The 20,914-nt window shown below is 40.8% G+C and overlaps 2 protein-coding genes across 2 annotated transcripts; one reads left to right on the forward strand and one right to left on the reverse strand.

The window, feature by feature from the left end:
- The first annotated feature begins 5,935 nt into the window (after positions 1-5,935).
- map1lc3a (microtubule associated protein 1 light chain 3 alpha) lies at positions 5,936-13,525 on the forward strand. The gene is made up of 4 exons (XM_015404214.1): positions 5,936-6,112; positions 9,641-9,696; positions 10,872-10,978; positions 12,835-13,525. Exons 1-4 carry the CDS (start codon positions 6,073-6,075, stop codon positions 12,995-12,997), a joined length of 366 nt encoding a protein of 121 aa, XP_015259700.1. The 5' UTR covers positions 5,936-6,072; the 3' UTR covers positions 12,998-13,525.
- A 3,263-nt stretch (positions 13,526-16,788) lies between these two features.
- eif6 (eukaryotic translation initiation factor 6) lies at positions 16,789-20,780 on the reverse strand. The gene is made up of 6 exons (XM_015404213.1): positions 20,461-20,780; positions 18,557-18,642; positions 18,313-18,488; positions 17,946-18,122; positions 17,687-17,871; positions 16,789-17,180 (listed from the first exon to the last, which is right to left on the reverse strand). Exons 1-6 carry the CDS (start codon positions 20,565-20,567, stop codon positions 17,171-17,173), a joined length of 741 nt encoding a protein of 246 aa, XP_015259699.1. The 5' UTR covers positions 20,568-20,780; the 3' UTR covers positions 16,789-17,170.
- Between the last annotated feature and the right edge of the window lie 134 nt (positions 20,781-20,914).

Raw genomic sequence — 20,914 nt, forward strand, 5'->3', positions numbered from 1 at the left:
AAGCTGCTAGTTTGGTCTGAAGGTGAATCTGATCGTCTGGGAGTCTCTCTGCAGGAACCAACAATCATAAACTGCTTCCTGCTTTGGTTCAGTTCCAACTAAGGTGTGTTTAATTCCCTTGTCCAAAACACAACCTTTATCAGCTATAAAAGTCAATGATTAACAGGTTTATATTTTCTCTGCACAGATCAGAACATAACCTCTGATAAAGAGTACCATAATCTGTCCTCAGTGCTGCAGTCATTCAGCCCTGACACATTTTCCCCCCAAGATATTCATTCAGGAATTATCAGCTGACCTCCACAAAATTCTCTTTCCCTCCAGACCAACTGCAACAACAACGTAGTATTTGGAGCTAAATGTGGTTCCAATGAGATGCTTTTGTTTCATTTACTATTTTTCATCCCTCAACTATGACAAAATAAGAAGTAATCTGTCATCGGGTCAATCCAGCAGAACTTGTTGATCGCGTTTCAGTGAGTGGAAGCTCAAATGTGTCGTTAGATATCAAATTAAGCCACAGGTTTTTACAGCTGCAGCTAGATAATAAGTGGAAAACAACTGTACAGGTTACATGTCTTTATGGGCCTTATCATCAAATATAAAGAATAAGGGGGTGCTATATTGCATGTGCAATTTAGATTGGAGTACATGCAATAAGTAGGTATGTTGTTTGTGAACAACAAAGATTGCTACACATATATTAAGATGCACCAACCGATTTGGTTCCACCCATTATAATGATCAGATTGCATGTTCTACAGACGGTTTGAGAGTGGCTGTAAAAGAAAGATGGGCTTGAATAATATGTTGTTAGAGATATTGACACTTATTATTTAAAAAAATGACCATTATCAAGCATTTTATATAGGTAGTTTATCTTTAAGTGTTACAAATGTGAGTTAAAAAGAAAATCATGAGAATAACAGAAGTTACATCTACAAAAAATAAATTAAACAAGAACCTCCAAGGTTTGCCTGTATGGAAACAGATGCAACATATAAATCATAACCATGCTTCGTGCTTTGTTAAATCAAGGCGTAAAAAATTCGATATTTGCACTTTTACCCACCCATCCTGCCTAGAAAGCTAACTTTGGCCACTTGTATTCAGGACCTCCTTCTTTTGGTCATGATCCAGATATTGTGACCATGGGTGAGGGTAGGAATATAGACTGACTGTATAAATCAAGAGATTTGCCTTTTCACTTAGCCCTCTCTTCACTACAACAGACCGCTGCACAGTTTGCTTTATAGCAGCAGCCACACCAATTTAATCTATCAACCTCCCGCTTAATCCTCCCTTAACTTGTGAACAGGACAGAACAGGAACAGAATTCCTCTCTTCTCCAACCTCAAAAGGACAGGCAACCTTTATCTGGCCGAAAACCATGGCCTCAGACTTGGAGGATGGATGGATCTCATCCTGGCTTCTTCACACTCAGCTGCAAACCACCCAAGTGCATGATGCAGGTCTTTGCTGGAGGAAGCCAGCAGAACCACATCATCTGCAAAAAGCAGCGACAAGATCCACTGGTCAGCAAACCAGACCACCTCCAGCCCTTGGATGTGCCTGGAAATCCTGTCCATAAAGGTTATGAACATGACCGGTGACCGAGGGCAGTCCTGTAGGAGTCCAACATACACTGGGAACAAGTCTGATGTGATGCAGACAATGCGGACCAAACTCCTGCTCCACTTATCTAGAGACTGGATATCCTCTAGTAAAGGGCCCCCTAACTCCTTATTCCAGGGCACAATGAAAGACACAGTATGGAAGCTCATTGGTAGAATTCCCTTATGACAGAAAGAAGGTCACTATTCACACCATTTTATCATCCGGAGGGGGGACACATTTAATTACAAACCAAATTCATACAGCTGTCCTAAAACACTTTATACATTCAGCACTTCATTGTCACAATTCTGTTATCCCCCAACCTTCAGTCCATCTCAGGCGGTATTTATAGTTTCCAAATCGCGCTGTGTGGATGCACGTGCACGACTGGACGCTTTTCCTGGAAATCTCTTAGCTTATGACCTGATTGCGTGCGAGTCAGCCAGTAAGAACCCTGTTTTTGCCAAGATTTGTATGTGAGTCCCAGCCTGTAGACGCCCTGTTTACATTCTGCATTCTCTGTGTTGCTAAGTGAGCATAAGGTCAGAAACAGGACTACATAACGCAGTACAACTGCTTCCATATTTGGCAAGCCAGCCAGATATTTATATCCTACATTATTTATGCATTCTATTTAATGCATTCCTCTAGTCTACAAAACACCTATGGACTCGTTTGGCAAACTCTTAAGTAACCTCTGGAACCCTGCAGAGAGCGTAGAGCTGTTTCACTGTTCCACGGTCAGGACAAAAAACATATTTCTCCTCCTAAAGCCGAGGCTTGAGAATCAGGTAGACTCTCCTCTCCAGCACCCTGGCATGAGCATTCCCGGGGAGGCTAAAAGGTGTGATCCCTCTATACTTGGAACACACCCTCTGGTCCCCCTTCTAATGTAGGGGAACCACAACCCCAGTCCGCAAGTCCACAGACACTGTCCCAACCTCCACATAATGTTGAAGAGGTGTGTCAGCCACAAAAAGTCTGACAATATCCAGAGATCCAAGACACTCAAGGCAGATCTTATCCACCCCCGAAGCCTTGCCACCTTGGTGACCTAAGCCTGAGTGATAAATAAATTCAGCCATGGGCACTCCATCTAGAAGGAGTCAGATGGATTAAGAAGACCACTAATGTATTCTTTCCACCATCCGACGATGTTCTCTTCCAGGGTCGGCAGCCCCTCACTCTCACTAAAAAATGTCTTAGTGACCACCCGTGCGGCAAGGCACCTGGCCTCATGATACCTACTTGATGCTTCAGGAGTTGAACATGTCAGCCAGGCTAAATAAGACTCCTTCTTTGGATTGATGGCATCCCTTACTGCCAGTTTCCACCACCAGATTCAAGGGTTGTTGCCACGACAGACACCACAGACCAAACGGCGCCACCGATACAGGCCGCATTGACCATGGGGGCAGAGGATATGTTCCACTCAGACAGCCTATCTTCAGCCTGTCCCGGAATCTGGGAGAAGCTCTACTGGAGGTGGGAGTAGAACGCGTCCCTGACTGAGACCCTCACTTGGGCCAGCCAAGTTTATCCAATTCAATTCAATTCAGTTTATTTATATACTGCCAATTCACAACACATCTTATCTCAAGGCACTTTACATAGACAATTCAACCACATCATACAGTACAATTGATTTAAAGTTTTCTAACTAAGCACAACCAGTTGATTGTATCAACTCAATAACTCAACAGCATTAACCAACAACAAGCCTCCAGCCTCCTCCTCTTCCAGCCTATCCAGCTCAATACCAGGAGGTGATAGGACAGCTCTGCTGCTCAAGGGAGCCTTAGGGAGAGCAAGGGGTGTATATATATATATATACACATCCAGGAGTCCGCAGCCAGGTCAGGGGTTCTGATCCAAACAGGGACAGACAGAGCTCAGGCAGACTTGCACAGATGCAGACAGGCAGGCGTAGTGGTTGAGAGACAGAGACAGGACATGGAACCAGGATAACTGCAAAAACTTTAGGATAAAAGACAAAAACTCATAACAAACAATGATCTTTCCCTGATAATAGCTGGGCTGAGCCAAATATAAAGCAACAAGCAACAGACGCAGGTGGATAAGATGAGGAATGATTTAGAACTGGGCAGAGTTAGTAAGTGAATGAAGTGAACAATTAATGTCAGCTATCAAGGCAGATATGAAAAGTAAAAATACTCTAGGTTTATAATTTATTATGTTTTTTTTCTATGTCTTATTAATAAAGGTCATTGGGTGGGTGGGGCGGCCCCCTAGTGCCCTCTATTGGCCAGCCGCCACTGCTTAGTCCTATGTTCAGATCCTGGGAAAGGAACAAATTTTAAACAATGTGTATTTTTAATGACACTACTTTGAATTGTTCCATAATTAACTTAATTGCTTCCTTTTTGTATTGTGGGCATTAAGACGTTTCAAGCATGTGAGTTGTTATTGATATGTAGTTGAACAGTTTTATAGATATGGGTATTCTATTGCAATTTCTTTTTCTAATGATTGTACTGTGATATGTTAGAATTTATCAGAGGTGTCTCGAACAATTTGACCAAGCATTCAAAAATGCACTAAACAAATGTATGTAGCTGGTGAAACAAGCAAGAACTTTGGTTAGTTTGACCCCACATTTGTGTAGAGGATATAAGTTAGAGTAACCGAGAATTTTTATTATTTGACGCACTATTTGGGTAGAGGAAATAACAAATATGTGTGGTTAAATTTAGAATTAATTAGACCAAGGACTTGCGTAGAGTATTATAACCCATTTGCTAGGTATAATGGAACCAGCCAATGGACGACATTAAATGTGACAAAATAATTAAAAGAAGATATTTCTTCAACAAATGATTGATTCTTCATCAAAAAATATATACTTTAACTTACACTTTTATTTTTACTTTTCTTCTTGCTTTTATGCTGACTTATTTTTAACCCACTTCTTTTCTGTTATACATTTTTATTGATGTCTTTGTTTTGTCTTTGTGTATTTATTGCAAGTGGGTTTTTTTGTTCCTATTTCCACTGCAACCTTTTTTATTTTTTCATGTTTATTCACAGCAACATTTTTAAAAGATGTTTTTATTTTTGTCTCATAATGATATAGTCCACACATTTTTTTAAAGCATGTTTTTACTTCACCATAAATATTCCTTTTCATTTTGTTTTAACATCCTATTATTTCTGAAACAATTACATATTTCTGCCTCTAACTTTTCTAACTATTTCCTTCTCCCCTTTTTCCACCTCATGTATTTCTACTTCTTATTTTTAATGCAACATTTTTAAAGCATGATTTTACTCCACCATAAAAATTAATTTTTATCTATCCAACCTTCTATTTCTTAAACAGTCATATATTTCTGCCTCTAACTTTTCTGTTTCTTTACCCAAAGGATTTTTACCTGCCCTTTCATTTCCTTCTCCTCTTTTTCCACTTTGTCTATTTGTCCTTCGTTACGGAAGATACGGAAGACGATTAGTATGGAAGAGAATTAGGGTCACTGGAAAAAAAAAAAAGTTAACTGATTTTTTATTTTTATTTCAGTTTAACATAGGAAAAAGTCAGAATTCTGACTTTTTCTCTGAATTCTAACTTTAATCTCAGAATTCTGACTTTATTCTCAGAACTCTGACTTTAATCTCAGAATTTTGACTTTTTTCTCAGAATTCTGACTTTTTTCTCAGAATTCTGACAGCTAACAAACATGATAGCATCAAGCCATAGACATGTCTGTTTTAGAGACTAGCTGTCTTGTTTTAATGACCTTCTGCTACTCTATTAATGATGGGACACCTCGGGCACGTAAAAAGTTGCCTAATTCCGTAATTTTCCACCAATGTGTCACTGGCCCTCTCAAACAACTCACATCTTTGTCAGTGAAGCTGAGTGCTCCCACATCTCTACCATCATGGTGCCCATCTACATTAAGAACCCAGATTTTGAGATTAAAGTCAGAATTCTGAGAAAAAAGTCAAAATTCTGAGATTAAAGTCAAAATTCTGAGATTGAAGTCAGAATTCTGACTTTTTCCCATATTAAACTGAAATAAAATGTAAAAATCAATTAACTTTTTTTTCTCAGTGGCCCTAATCCTTGTACTTTGTATTTTAAAGCAACATTTTTAAAGAAACATTTACTCCACCATAAATATTTTTTTCTACTTTATTTTAATCTTCTATATTGACAGCCCACAAAACTGTAGTTGTGTGAACTAAATGATTTGGTGAACGATTCATTTTAAGGAACTGGTTCTAATGATCCATTTATTTCCATGAGCTGCTGTTCCTCTCACTGATACCCAGCAGGGTAATGGGTGTGCGGCCCCTTTAAGAGCCTCTGATGACCTCACAGCTTTACAGGCTTTGTTTGTCCGGAGCTGCTGCTGCTGTTTAGCTTCAGACGGACCTAAGAGAAAACAACACACCGAACTTTGTCGCCTTCCTTCGGACACACCAGCTGCAGACATGCCGTCAGACAGACCCTTCAAACAGCGGAGGACCTTCGGTAAGAAAGCGGCCTGTCGGCAGCCTGGAGTCCGGCTGTCGGTGCCTGTAGGCCGGTGTGATGTGTCGCTGGGACCGCTAGAGGCTCCAGGCTGAGCTGGGCCCCCAGGGGTCACAATAATAACACCATTTATAATAATAATAATTACCAGACTGATTTTGAATATAAATAGTTGATGTTTGTGTGTTTTTGTTGCGGTGCTGTTGTGGTTTATTGTGGGTCAGGCTATCTGTGTCAGAGGGGCCCCAGGGCCTCATCAGTACCAGCATTAGCCCAGTGGATCCCCTCTGAGCTGGTTCTGTGCTTCCTGGGAGGAAAAACATCATGTGCTGACACATTATCCCAGCACTCCTGTCCTCTGATTTATGCTGTAATGGGAGGCTGGCAGAGGGGCCCAGTTTAGACTGGGAGGAGCCCAGACTGTCATCATTGCATAATGGTTCTGATTCAGAGGAAAACAGGAAGAACTGAAGAGCTGCAGGGGAGCTTCCAGCTCCCATCTCCTCCTCCATGAGGTGAAGGTTTGGAGAGGATCACTGCTGCATCATTACAGCATGAAACAGCAGAAAGCTGCTTTTTATCAGCAGAGAGAAACATAAAGCTGACAGAACTGATCCAGGTTCAGGTCCAAAGTACAGTCAGTTTATTTACATGCTGGCCTATAAATAAACATCTTATTGGGTCTTTAGTTGGACAGATGAACAGCAGCCAGGAGAGGCTGGATAACTGCATGAATGAAATGAGCATCTTCAGTGTAAACAGCAGTTTAATACCTGTAACCTGATCATATAAGGACCTCGGCTCAGTCCAGGAAAACTCTGAAACCTGCTTTTATCCTGATCTCTCTGCTGGTTTTGTCCCAGTTTGATGGGGTTTTTTTTGTCTTTTTTTTATTATGGTTTAATAAATTTTTTCCTCTTTGATCCCAATATTACTTTATTTTTTTCCAATTTATTGTAACGATTTAATTCCACCTGGATTACTATTATTATTTTATGATGTTTTGGATGGTTATTTCTCTGGACAGATTAGACCACAGTAGTGATGTTGGACCACGAGGCAAATCTCCATGTTTGGAGGAAACCTATCAGCAAAAATGCTTCAGTTTAAGCATTAAACACGGTGGTGGAGGGTTAGTGACGTGGGATTTTTTTATAACCACAGAACCAGGGTAGTCTGCCTTAATCTTCCCGTCTACCAAAGTGTCCTCTGAACCAGATTAAAACTTTGGTTCAGCATCTTTAGAAAGAGAACTGAACCCATTTTTCTGTAGAACCATGGAAGAACCCGATGTGGAGAGTGATTGGTGCTAACAGAGGATCTTGGTTCTACGTGTTTTCGGATCAGACCGGCGACTTTCAGTCCATCCAGAAAGTTTTCTCCGCGCTTCTCTTTTTCCACATTTACTACTTCTGCTCTCCATATTCTGCTATGAAAAATTTGGAAAATTTATCAGCAGTAGTAAAATAATAAAAGACATTTACATAAACCTTTAAATCATGTTTATTCCTGATGTATCTGATGCTCCAGCTTAGCTCACCTCTCTTCCTGTTTAGCAGAATCTCAGGCTCCATCAGGTTGGATGGGAGACAGATTTCTCTACTTGTTTGATCAGATTCAGCCTGGACTCTGCCTCAGACACTCCAGGACATCCACAGCGTGGTTCTGATCCAATCCTTTGAGATCTTGGCTGTGTGAGGTCAGAGCTCTGCAGCAGGCCTCTCTCATCACTACATTCATCTGTCCTTTGATCCAAACTAGTCTTCTGAAAAAATATCCCATAACATGATGCTGCCACTACTATTCTTCTCTGTAGGGATGGTATTGGCCTGGAGATGAGCTGCTTCTGGTCTGAAGTAAGGTTGACCTGAACTTATATTGATATCAGAAATCGATCTGATATCAGCCCAAAGATTAATATCGGAACAAATCAGCTTCTAAAGTCTCCCATATTATAAAGCATATAGAAACGCTTTTCTTCTATCTACTTTTGTTTATAGTTCATGTTAATATTTGTTGAATAAGAAATGGGTCATTTTTTTCTCATATCTGATCATTTTATCCCTGAGAGAAATCAACTAATCAAACATTTCTACCATTTCATGCTATAAAATACCTAATTAAAGTATGTATGATTAATTCTGATATTGTATCTGGTCAATGTCTGTATCAATCAATACTCAAAGCTGCAATTATGGTATCGTATCAGAAATTAAAACGTTTTTTTGGGACATGCCTAATCTGAAGATTTTTTTTTTTTTTCACACAATTTATATTTTAAAAAACACTTTCAAAAGTTCCAAAACAACTTATGATTTCTGAAAACAAATTTTTTATTTTAAAAAACGCTTTTACAAGTTCCAAAACAAATGATCATTTCAGGAAACTAATTTACATTAAAAAAAATAAACATTTACAAAAATACAAAAAAAAATAATAATGAAAATACCTAAAACACTTTTACTTTTACAATTCCCAAAAGAAATTATCATTTGATCCCTGTGTCGGGAACAGAAACAAAATTTTAAACTAGACCGGTTTCGCCTTGCAGTTAGTACCCACCCTTTCCGGTTGAATTCTTCAAATGATATTTTGTTTTGGAGCTTGTAAAAGTGTTTTAGATTTTGTTGGTTGCATGTTGGTTTGTACCTCCCGGCCACCGTAGTTAGAGCATTATTAGGAGGACTTGGAACCAGAGGAGTTACATTTCTAGACTCGTGAACCTCGGTTTACCTTTAGTTCTGTTTGATGGAGCGTCTTAAAGTAGGAAATGCATCAGATCCACAGAAAGACTTCAGAGGTTTGATGTGAGGAATGAAGAATTTCCAGAATGACTCAATGTTTTTTTCCTCCAGGTTCATCCAGATTCTGTGTTTGTCCGCAGTGCTCTAACCTTTGAACCCGGCCTGATGTTTTTTATGTAAACCTGCTAGAAACGGGTCATTTTTGGTGTGTTGTGTAACCAGACGGGGTGACAGACGGATTTCATGTTTCATTCATGTGATCATCGCTGCTGACAGGCGGGTTCATTTAGGAGCTGCACAGGAAACGCGACTCACCGGAACCTTTCTGTGGTGGATTTAGCTTAAACTCAAACTCTATAAGAGGTTGTGCTCGTTACCATGGTGATCCCTGCATCCATCTATAACCTATTAATGAGCTGATATTCTTGCTCCTTACAAAGGTCTGACATGGAGCTCAGGATGGTTTCAGATTTATGACGTCTGACTCAATCTGCTCCATCCTCAACTTGGATTCAGTTTTCTTTTTGCAGAAAAAACTTCTCTAACAAGCAGGATGATAATCTATGGTTGTTAAACCCCCATAGTTTGAGCTGGACTGCAGCAGAACGTTTAGAGCAGTAGGAGAGATAATGGAGATATCTGCAGCTTTGGTTGGGACGGGTTAGGATCCCGAGTTTAACTTCTTCCTGAGGTGTTTGATATCATGAACCGCGGATCTGATGGTAGAAACCGGAGCGTTTGGGATCGTCACTCAGCTTTGACTCCTCCTTCTTTCTGTCTGCAGCTGATCGGTGCAAAGAGGTGCAGCAGATCCGGGAGCAGCATCCCAACAAGATTCCTGTAAGTTCTCAGACACACCGCATGATGCTGACATTAAAACACAAAGATGGACTCAACCAGGACCACAGTTTGGAAAAATGAATGACTTTCTGAAGGAAAACTCTGTAGGGATTCTGAGTTTAGATAAAACCAAGGTCATGTTTAATGTTAGTGCTTCCAGACCTGAGATGATTAGAACAGATCCTCTATCGGCTCCTTAAAGGGACAGTCAGAGGCGTTTGGATCCGTTTTATCAGGAAACGGTTCAGGGTGCTGCTAAAAATTTCAATCTGACTGTTCCTTTAAATTCTAATCGCATGACTGATCACTGCAGGCTTCTGGTTTTCTGCAGCTCCCATTAAGAGAGAAAACAGAAAAAGGAAAACGATAAATAAAACCATAAGCTAATAAATGATGAAGCAGCTGATTTAGCTCAAAGGTTCCCTTAAGTTTGAAATCTGCTGAGAGGATCCGCTGCTCTAGCAGCCTTTTCATTTATGTCCTTTAGAAACGATCAATAAGATCTGATGGTACAAAGGTATCAGTCAGGAGGAGTTTAAAAACATTAAAACTTCCTAATTTAAGTCCAAAAAACATAAAAATGACAGAAAGCAGCAGAGGAGATTCCAGTGTAACAGTTCAGGCCGTCCTAACAGAACCTCGTTTGGACTGGTCCACATCAGAGACGCTAATTCAGTGGATTAAAATAACCCAGAAGCCTAAAATGTTCTAGAGGAAAAGGGGAAAAAAGCCCATTAAGCATCTTGGCGTCTTCTTTGTGATAAATCTGACTATGGGCCTATGGGCAACAGGAAATGAGATCCAATCATTTTTAGCGTTTCTGTTAATGATGTCAGAAAAATCGGCCCTCCTCAACGTTGCTGTCCTAAATCCTAAATAATTCTTCATAAACCTGGAGCTGCAGCTCAGCTGATGTTTATTTCTGACACCACCATGTAGGTCATTAACTCCTGTTATCTATAATGGCCTCATTTTTCTCAAGATAAAAGCTAAGAGGTTGTTTCCTTGGTTACAGGTTTGATCATTAAAAGGCAAATTCTTCTGTTATTCAGACCAGATGCTTTTATTGACCTTTTTACTATAGATGTATGTTTAATGGAAGTGTTGAAGTGTCTAGCTTCCTGTCGTCGGGAGGTGATGTTTGACTTCCTGTTGCTCCTGTTCGCTGTCTGCAGGTGATCATCGAGCGGTATAAGGGAGAGAAACAGCTCCCAGTTCTGGACAAGACCAAGTTCCTGGTTCCTGATCACGTCAACATGAGCGAGCTGGTGAAGATCATCAGGTAAACGGGGAAACTATCGCATCCATCTGGTCCAGAATACATGGAGTCTGCAGACTTCTGCTGTCCTGATGCTCAGAAACCATGAAGTAAAGACATCATTAATCAGCTGAGGCCTGTTTCTCATGAGCGTTAGATTCATTTCCTTAATCGATATAAAGAACCACGTACAAAGCTTTTAAATAAAGACTGAAAGGAAAATTCTGATGAGTTGGAGCTGATTGATGGAGCTCTTTGGAATAGGCTCTAATATCATTAATAATTTATTTATTCTTTACTGTCTTAGATATGCACCGATCTGATTCTCTGAATATATGATGAACGACACAGATTCAGCTTTCTGATACGGTCGTTTCAATTCTAATGATGATTGATATCTATTCATTTATCTTTTATTTTTTTTATAAATTAAATGTTTTTAAAACTGTGTTAATTCCAAGCATGAGACCTTTACTCACATGTCAGGGTATGCAGGTAATTCATTTACTGTACTATAGGATACCAGACAATACGCTCAGCCTGTGTATCGGCATCAGATTGGATTGAAAAAAATGGATCGATGCATCTCTAATTACTGTGTTTGGGAAAAAAAAATCTGACAGGAAATGGGACTAAAGGGCTGGTTATCCTCCTGCAGCAGTGTGTCCCAGGGAGCTTCTCGCATTTATTTTTGATTTATGATCAATTTTGAAGTATGGTCTGCGCTGTTATTCCACGCCACAACGCCAGAGGGACACTCAAGAACTAGCTGTGGGTCTAGATACGGTCGAGGCGGTGAGGAAGTGGGGGCAAGATTTTGCAACAACGGAGGGACATGAGGGGCAAAAAGAGCGGGGATCCAGGTGGAAAACACCTCACACCTCACTCTTCTAGCTGATCCATCTTCACGGGTCGTTTTCCACAATGGCGGTCGTACATACAAAACAAGCCGGTAAGGTACCAAACAGGAAATATGCATATAGTAGAGTGGATTTGACCAATCAGAGGCCTCCTGTCTGCTGTCACCTATAATGGAGAGGTGCAGCAGAGTGTCTGCGGAAGGGATGGGGGCATATCTGCATTCACTGTGGCAGACGACCTGGTTTCTGAGCATAAATCAGCCTTAAGACAGAGGAAAACAGATCAGGGTTTGAGCTGACAGCCATGTGGAGCAGTAAGACCTTCATACATTGCTCACACACTTGACATTTTTCACCTTTTTACATGTAATTATCTTGTGCACATATTTTGATCGATAGTCATTTTTTTGTCTTATCTTTAAAAAATGACCAAAGTAACTGTGAAATTAAATTACTCTTCACATCTGAGCTCTACACGTGTTGAAAGGAAGGAAGGGAAACTTTTCTCCTGTATTTGATTCCAATATGGAGGGAAATTCAGTCCCACTGAGCTAATTATTACCAATAAAAATGTGCTTTCTTTCATGTTAAAAACTCACCAGCAGGAGTCAGCGGTCTGCCTGTTGACTCCCTGCAAGGGATTTTACCTCTAGATGCAGGTTGGGCTTTGAGTTGTCATATTTAGGTTGATCCTCATGCGAAAAGCACGGTTCCACTGGTTCCTGTGATTTAGATAGACAAGGTTTGGTGCTAGTTTTTTATTTTTATTTATTGTGTTTTAAATTACTTCTCTTTGTAATCTAACAAAAAATTCTAGTGCTACATATTTATATAAAGTATTTATTTCTATCTTGAATCAAAAATGTTTTGATGTCCCTTAACATCTGGTGCTCCTTATCAAATAATCTTTTTATTTCAGTCTTATTTACAGTGAAGCAGCTGGAAGTTTTAATCAGGCATCAGTCGTATATACGGTGTCATCAGCAGCTGTTTTCCAACCTCTCTTCCTCCTGTCCGCAGGCGTCGGCTGCAGCTTAACCCCACCCAGGCCTTCTTCCTGCTGGTCAACCAGCATAGCATGGTGTCCGTGTCCACTTCCATCTCTGAGATCTACGAGCAGGAGAGGGACGAGGACGGCTTCCTCTACATGGTGTACGCCTCGCAGGAGACCTTCGGCTGCTAGATGGGAGGAGGAAGAGGAGGATGATGATGGGTTGACGGAGGGAGAGGTCTAACTGGGAACCACCATGACCCTCTCCACGTTCAGACTCTTTCGTTTATTCAGTTCACACACAAGCGGCAGACGCCAGCAGAGGGCGCTCTGCTTTTATTTTCCCCAAACAGTTCTCTTATTTTGAAGGAACACAAACTGACCAATCACATTAGAGTTTAGAGAATGTAAAGATTGATCTGTAGGTTCTCGTCTCAAACACTAAGCATGCATCAGGTGCGTCGGCTCATTTCAACCGTTTCAGTTTGTCTTCCTGAGTTTTTTTATTTTTAGTTTAGTTTTAAAGTCATGATTAAGCTCAACCATTAACCCCGAGACCCTCGTCAGCAGCGATGTGCAATATGTCCCCGTGCATGCTTCACACAGCTGGAAGCCGAACACCGCAGCTCGCCACGCCGCCTTCTAAAGCCGTAAATCGGAGCCTCGTGCTGCTTTCAGGGCCAGTCGGGGTGTTTGTAGATCTTAGTGATATAACCGATTTAAAAACGACGATGTTCAGAGCAGTTTACAGCTTCAGGGCGCCGGAGTCTGACAGAATGCTTCAGGAGAAACCTATCAGGTCCAGAGAGGTCAGGATGCAATAAAGTTTGAGGGCGGCGCCTCCTTCTGGTCCGTAGAAACACTACAAATTAGAGTTGAACATTAAACAAAAAATATATTTAATGTAGGAACTGAATGAGCATTTTGCACATGAATCAAACGGTAAAAGGAGTCTTTTTATCCCTTTTTTCTTTTAGTAAAGACTGTATGTATGTAATGATCTTCCTCTTTTTGTACCTGCTCCCTGTCTGCCTTCTTTAACAGGAATTTATAGAAACGTTTGTTCTGCACTACAAACCCTGCATGTTTTCACTTTTTTATAGAAATGTAAACTGATTTTATGCCATAATTATTCTTTCCTTTTAACCTAGAAAAAAGTGTTTTTAGTTTTTGTTGTCGTTTTCCCCCAAACCAAAAACATTAACCCAGATGTTTGTGTGGAACTGTGTGCGTCATATAATCAAGCTGTATCACTGTGTTTTTCTTTAGATTTCCACAAGGTGGCGCTGTTTTCACTCTGTGTACATAGATGCATTCTTGCGATCTGACTCGGAGCGTTTGCCAGTAATTAAATGAATAAAAAGGCTTTAAATGTTTGGATGTTTTCTTGTTGCATATATTTAATAAAAAAAATCTACAGTTCCACATTTTTGTCGGCAGGTGGCACCAAATGCCAACAAATATTAGGAATCGTTTGCCAGTAAATAAATGAACGAAAAGAGGCTTTTAATGTTTGGAGGTGTTCTTAGTTATACATTTTTTTTAAAGCTGCAGTTCCAGATTTTTGTCAGCAGGTGGCACCAAACGCCAACAAATATTAGGAATAATTTGCCGGTAATTAAATGAATAAAAAGAGGCTTTAAATATTTAGAAGTGTTCTTAGTTATACATTTTTTAAAAGCTGCAGTTCCAAATTTTTGTCAGCAGGTGGCACCAAACGCCAACAAATATAATTAACAGGAAGCGTTAATGAATGAAAAAAGGGTTTAAATGTTTGGAGGTTTTTTGTCATACATTTTTAAAAAGCTGCAGTTCCTACTTTTTATCGGCAGGGAGAACCAAACGCCAACAAATATGATTAATCAGGAAATTATTCGGAGAAAATGAAATTTTCCAATTAAAAGGTTTAATCATTATAAATGTAAACTTTTATTTTGCTTATTATGGTTCATCCTTTTTTCTGTCTATCTGGGTCTAAACATTTGGACCAGAACCTCACAGATACTGATTTATTCAGTCTATTGGTTCCTATTTTTCTATAAGGTTTCTCTCACCAGAGGTTATATCTTTAAGCAAATATATCTTTGTGGTGCTTTTTTTTGTGTTTCCTTTTTCAGCCTTTATTGTCATACTGTCACAAATACAGAGCAACGAAATTAACTCCTCATTTAACCCATCCCCTTGGGGAGCAGTGGGCTGCCATTGTGCAGCGCCCGGGAAGCAGTGTGGAGTTAAGGGTCTTGCTCAGGGACCCAGAGTGGAGGCTGTGGGCATTGAACCACTAGGCCAACACTCCCCTGCTGTGATCCACCATGCTTGGAAATCTAGATCATTGCTGATTTCCTCCTGGATTGTTGGATGAAGATGCTGTTTGATGACAGACTGACCTAAATCTGCTCCTTGGTGGAATAAAAGACTCCACTATAATGATTGGATGGGGATGCTTCACTGATGGAACCATGTTGGTAGATCTTGTATTCATATCTTCAAATCATTTATTAGAAAATAAACTCAAGTCTCCATACTATGTAGTTCCTACAGACTGTTTGTCCTTCATGTTTTTCTAATCAAACTGGATGATCTCCACTCAAACCCACCAAGCTCTGCAGTGGTGGCAAAGTAAGCCTGAACCTCTGAGCTTGGAGTTTATTTATAAAATGTTTTATTTCTATCTCCTTTCTTTCATCTTTTCTTTTTTTTGTCTTTTTTCGTTTTCTTCTTCTGTTTTTCTGCTCTATTTACATTGCAGTGTCCATATAAACTGTAAAACTCTCTGCATAATTATAATAAAGCCATTTATATGCATGAAACAAGTGGAGCAATATGGTGATGGCCATACTGCTACAGTTGTTAAAGTAAAATCTGTTGGGCTGTTTTTGGCATCAAGATAATTATTTTTATTGCCACATTGCCAGACAGGACACTGTCAAAATAAAAAAGTTTATTTTAGCTGCAGTGTTCTGCATGAGGCAGCAAGCGTGTAACTTTGTGATGAAAATTGGTGCCCCCACCCCACTAAGGGTGGGGGGATGGACCTACAGTTACTCGACCTGAACGCTTTTATTTAGTTTTTATATTTTCCAAAAATGAGCTCAAACATAAAGTATATTTATTGAATGCTTTCCTATTGTTGATAAACTGATATTTGACTTGATGTTTATATTAATAGGAAGTTAGAGAGGTGCCTTTTAGTGCATTATTTATGTAGGGCGCAAAAACAATGTATAAAAATAATATTAAATAACAGCCGATTCCGATGCTAAAATCGATAAATCATCCCTAGAAGTAAATTTCAATTCCTTCAACTATCATCAAAAATATGGATATGCTGCATTTTAGATCTAGAATTGCACGTTGCAGATCCAGTAAATCTGTTTCATCTTTTATCTACTTCTGTGCTCTGTTTAAAATTATTTATGAAACTCTTTATGTCAGAAACTAAATTTCAAGATATAAAGAAGCTCTGCAGTCTGATTCCGTCTGTACAATAAGAAAATATGTTAATTTAAATCTGTAACTGGGAGTTATGGTCCTCTGAGAAATCAGAAGAACATTTAAACTACGTTTTCTCAACTTTCTTGCATTATAATGCTAACTTGTATAAACTTATAATCTGTTGCCATTTATGCTGAAAATGCTCTGCATGGCTAACAAACTGATTTTTCATCTGCGTTTGCAATTTTGTTAACCATTCCGTCTCCTTTTACTTAAACATCAAAGTAGCTGCTGTTTAATATTCAAGAAATTATTCAATTTAATAATTAATTCAATTATTCAATAATCCAGAATCAGGAGATTTTAACTTTAGACCAACATCTTAAAATAAAATCTTCTGGACGCTACTCTCAGTCCACTTTCCTTCCAAAATTTAAGTTTCACCATTTCTGCAGCTCAGTGAATTCAGTCCACAAACATGACTGAACAGATCAGAGGATTTCAGGATATTTAGGAGATTCCTTCAAACATTTTATTAAAATACACAATGAGGCTCAAACCGATAAAAAGATGGCAATCAGCTTTATTTTACAGATACATACATGTTCCATTAGTCTGGTGACAAAAACATCTCTGCTCAGACACACGCTGCATTCAGCACCGTTTCCTTCCTGAGCTTTAATTCAGGTAGAACCGTCCAAAGCGTCACAAACTAAAACACGTTCCAGGTTCAAACGGCGGCTCAGAAATCTGTAAACTAATTTCTCTGAACGCTTCTCAGCTCAAAGAGCTTCAATAGATGGCCTGTCTGAGAGCAGCTCCGGCCGCCACGTCAGCCATGATGATCTGATCAGGTTTGTGTTGGAGAAACGGCTGTCCGTGTGCTTCAGGGGGCGGAGCTTCATCATGGCAGGAAACAGACAGCAGCTTCTACGCCATGCTGAGGAGAAACAAGAACATCAAACCATGAGGAAAAGTGATCCAGCAGCTTAAGGTAAATAAAACACCAATGTTTTATTTCTAGGGGGAAGTATTGGCCTGGGTGTTGCGAAATCCATCAGATGATGGACTGATCAGAGATCTGGAACGTTTGAAGCTTCAGAGGTTCTAGAACCAAACTCTGCTTTCAACTGAAGCAGAACTCTCTGACCCGTCTGCTGGGTTCCTTGGTCTTCATGATGTCACTTGTTCTCTGATTTTCTGAAGCAGCATCAGGATTTTATTTCAGACCATCAGATAATCTAAACTTTAGTTTAACTTTTGTAAAATCAGAGCCTTTGCATCGTCATGCTTCAGTCGGGAGTCTTTGTCTTTCTGTCACAAAGAATCTAATTAAACCCTGATATGTAAAGGCTGAAGGGGTGTGAATATTTTGCAGGCTTTTGTTTTTTGGGTTTAGACGTTTTTCCCCCATGAGGAGTCCGGACCGATGCGAGCGTCCCTCACCTGTCAATCAGGGAGTCCCTCATGCTGGTGGCGATGGCGGAGGCCTGCGCCGTCTCGCTGAGCCGGAACACGCTCTCTATGACCGACAGCTCCGTGCTGGTCGTGTCCAGCCCACAGAACGCGCACCAGTCATTGACCACCAGCCCGGCGGCGATCACCTCGCTGCCCCGGTTCACCGTGCCGGCCTGGACAAGAACCACAAGCTTTAGACCGGTTCTGGATTCCTCAGAGTCCAGAAGTCAGCCAGACTGAGACTCACCACCAGAGGAACCTGCAGCAGAGACGACAGCTCGTCCTGGTCCTCGATGGACGTCTTCGGGTGGACCAGCCCCCCCTGGTTACTGAAGGCACAGTAGGAACCGACCAGAACCTGCTCGGCAACCGTCTGACGGAAAACCTCCACCTTCAGGGTGTCTGCCAGGATCTCCTCTGTTTCCTGAGACGGAGAGGAAACAAAGCAGAAATGATTCCTCATATCAAAGAGATAAATTCATCTGCTACAGCATCAAGATGATCATCACTCCATGTCTCTGAGTTCAGCTGCTCCTCCCTCAGACCCCCTGCTGCCTGCAGCTAAAATAAAGGATCGATGGAGATCGGGTTTTGCTCCATCATCAGATTCTCACCCTGTCGAGGTCGGGGTGAACCAGAGCCACGTAGTCGTTGCAGGCGATGACGTTCCCGAGCGCAGACAGCCTCTCCTCCACTCTCTGGATCCTCACGGCGTCTGGCAGGGAGTTCCTGATGTGCTGCAGCTCCTGGTCTGTGGTGTTGTTGGGAACCAGGAGGCCGTGGCGGTTACCTGAGAGGTGGGGGGGTCGTTAGCAGATAAGGGGGATGATAACAAGCTGAGGGAGGAGCTTCACTCACCGACACACATCCTGCCGATGATCCGACAGCCGGCGATGGAGGCGTGGACCACCGGGACGGTTTCTGACAGCTCGCCTTCAAACACGCTGCAAACACAGACGCTTCACCTCAGATTGGAACGAAAAGGCTGAAGCTATCAGCAATGCCTGATGTTTGAATGAAGACTGAACCTCTGAGGCTCCGTCAGTTGGTGGGAACAATTATGGAGAAAAAAAAGGGTTTGATGCTGGGACTCTTTTTAATTTAGTCACCTATTTTATGATCTCAACATGAAAACAATAAATCAAGTCAATAAATGTTCCTGCTGATCCACCGCTCAATAAAATCCTCAGAGATCACGGATCCAGACCCAACCTGATTTAAAACATTTATAAATCACTGGATGTTGTTCAACGACAGAGTCTAATTTCACTTGCGCCGCTTCTCCTGTTAATACGGTAAAGCCCTCCGGAGCGTCCGGCTCCAGGCTGCATGTGATCCAAATGAGCCAATGAGCTGCTGTCAGTCTGGGTTGCTGCTGCTGCTACTTTTAGACACAGCAGGCAAACCTGTGGCAAGCCGGGTGATGGGAAAGAAGGAGAAGATGATGAGAAAAAGAGAGCAGAGAAAGTGTGGACTGCTGGAAGAACTGCGGTGAACTGGTGAAAGAAAAGTGAAATGGCGTGCTCAAAGATGACCCTGCACATTTAGAGGATGTTTGGCTCAACCTGCTGCTGTGAAGCAGGATTCTCCACCATGAACAGAATCAACAATAAATCTGGATCCAGGCTCAAAATCAGCTCCTTGATATGTGCTTTAGAATGGCTTAGTCTCCATTCAAACCCAGGTTTAAAGCCTTGCAGGGCAGCCTAAAGCCCACTGCCAACATTAAGCCAGAAAAAAAAGAAAAATACAAAAGAACAACTGGTCAGTTCAAGGAAATTGTCTTTATACCAAACTTAAAAAAACACTTCAGATTTTAAAATGGAAACATTTTCTCTTTTATATATATATTTTTTTCAATTTTAAAAGTCAAAGGATGCATAAAAAACACATATTTCAGAGTTTAAAGCAACAGATTAAATTAAAAATGTCCCCAGACCTTTACTGATTGATGATTTTTAATTGGCTATCCCTGTTCTAGTCCAACCAGCATCCTCACATTCTGATTGGCTGCTGTCTGGACCAATAGGAGCTTCTGAATGGTGTCCAATCACAGTGTCTGAACCATGACTGAGTTCAGACACAGAGACAGTTTATTATAGATGTTTTAATTAATGTTTGGAAGAAAAAAAAAATAACCAGCAGTTTTTTTTTTTTTATCAGGATGATAAATTAGATTATTGTATTTGCTTCCATGAGAGCATGGATATACATGAACTACTGAAACAATAAATGATTATTACAGCTAATGAGTTTAGTTCAGAGAGAAAACAAAAAGTTCTTCATATAAATAACCAGTGTTCCAAAAAAAAAAAAAGAAATAAATTAAAAACAATGCACTAGACTGATGGGAAGCGAAACGTCTTCAAACTTGTAATGGCTTGTTTTTCATTTCTCTGTTTTTCTGGAATGACATACATTCAGGCACACCCTAAACATGATGGCAGCAGTTATAAAAAAAAAACTGTTGTGTCAATTATGTTGCATTAAAAATCCTGTTCTGATGCTCTGCTTTGATCTCAGGTTCTGCTCAGATCTCCTCATGCTCCATCAGAACCTGTTGGTGGTTAGTTCACCAGCTGCTGTTCGGTTAAAGGAGTCTATTCAGTTCCTGTTGGACTTTCCAGGTGTTTATATTGAGGCTGTGGAACCTTTAGGATCCTATCCGCTGCCTTGCAGTCAGCACCCAGGGCAAAGCCTCAGTGCTCTAATGTCTTCCAGTTTTTAGGACCGAGGCGCGTGATCGGCACACGTGAGCTCACCTGTAGAAGTTCTCTGATCCACCGATGGCCACGAGGCAGTAGGTGTTGGTGAGTTTGGCGAAGCAGCCGACCTCGTTGTTCTTTTCAAAGGAGGCTCTCACAGCCATGATGAAGATGAGGAGGAGAAGGAGGAGCAGTGAGGAGAAACGTTCTGATCCAGATCAAACTAACCCGTTCTATCCTCGAACAGAACCAGAACTCAAACTGGTTTTCAGGTTATTCACCGGACCCACGCGCTCCGGGATGAAATATCAACCTGTAGAGAGCTCGCGGCCTCGAAACACGAGAGGCGGCGTTTCCTTCCCTCAACGCACGTGTCAACTTCCGCTTCGGGGTTACCGTGGTGACGTAGCACGTATATTACGTATTAAAAGTAACTTTTTTGTAGCGGTTCTGATTTCTTTATAATTTCTTTATTATTTCATCTTTGCGGTAAATTCTGCTTATTATATAT

The sequence above is a fragment of the Cyprinodon variegatus genome, unplaced genomic scaffold, assembly GCF_000732505.1.
Source record: "Cyprinodon variegatus isolate N-32 unplaced genomic scaffold, C_variegatus-1.0 Scaffold1667, whole genome shotgun sequence".
Classification (NCBI taxonomy): domain Eukaryota; kingdom Metazoa; phylum Chordata; class Actinopteri; order Cyprinodontiformes; family Cyprinodontidae; genus Cyprinodon; species Cyprinodon variegatus.

Bases quoted from the DNA above. Each gene is read 5' to 3' on its own strand.
- map1lc3a (XM_015404214.1), top strand. From the start codon at position 6,073: ATGCCGTCAGACAGACCCTTCAAACAGCGGAGGACCTTCG. The intron at 9,697-10,871 runs GTAAGTTCTCAG...CGCTGTCTGCAG, and splicing joins AGCATCCCAACAAGATTCCT to GTGATCATCGAGCGGTATAA. The intron at 10,979-12,834 runs GTAAACGGGGAA...TCCTGTCCGCAG, and splicing joins GAGCTGGTGAAGATCATCAG to GCGTCGGCTGCAGCTTAACC.
- eif6 (XM_015404213.1), bottom strand. From the start codon at position 20,567: ATGGCTGTGAGAGCCTCCTTTGAAAAGAACAACGAGGTCGGCTGCTTC. The intron at 18,123-18,312 runs GTGAGAATCTGA...TCTCCGTCTCAG, and splicing joins TTCACCCCGACCTCGACAGG to GAAACAGAGGAGATCCTGGC. The intron at 17,872-17,945 runs GTGAGTCTCAGT...GTTCTTGTCCAG, and splicing joins TGCTGCAGGTTCCTCTGGTG to GCCGGCACGGTGAACCGGGG.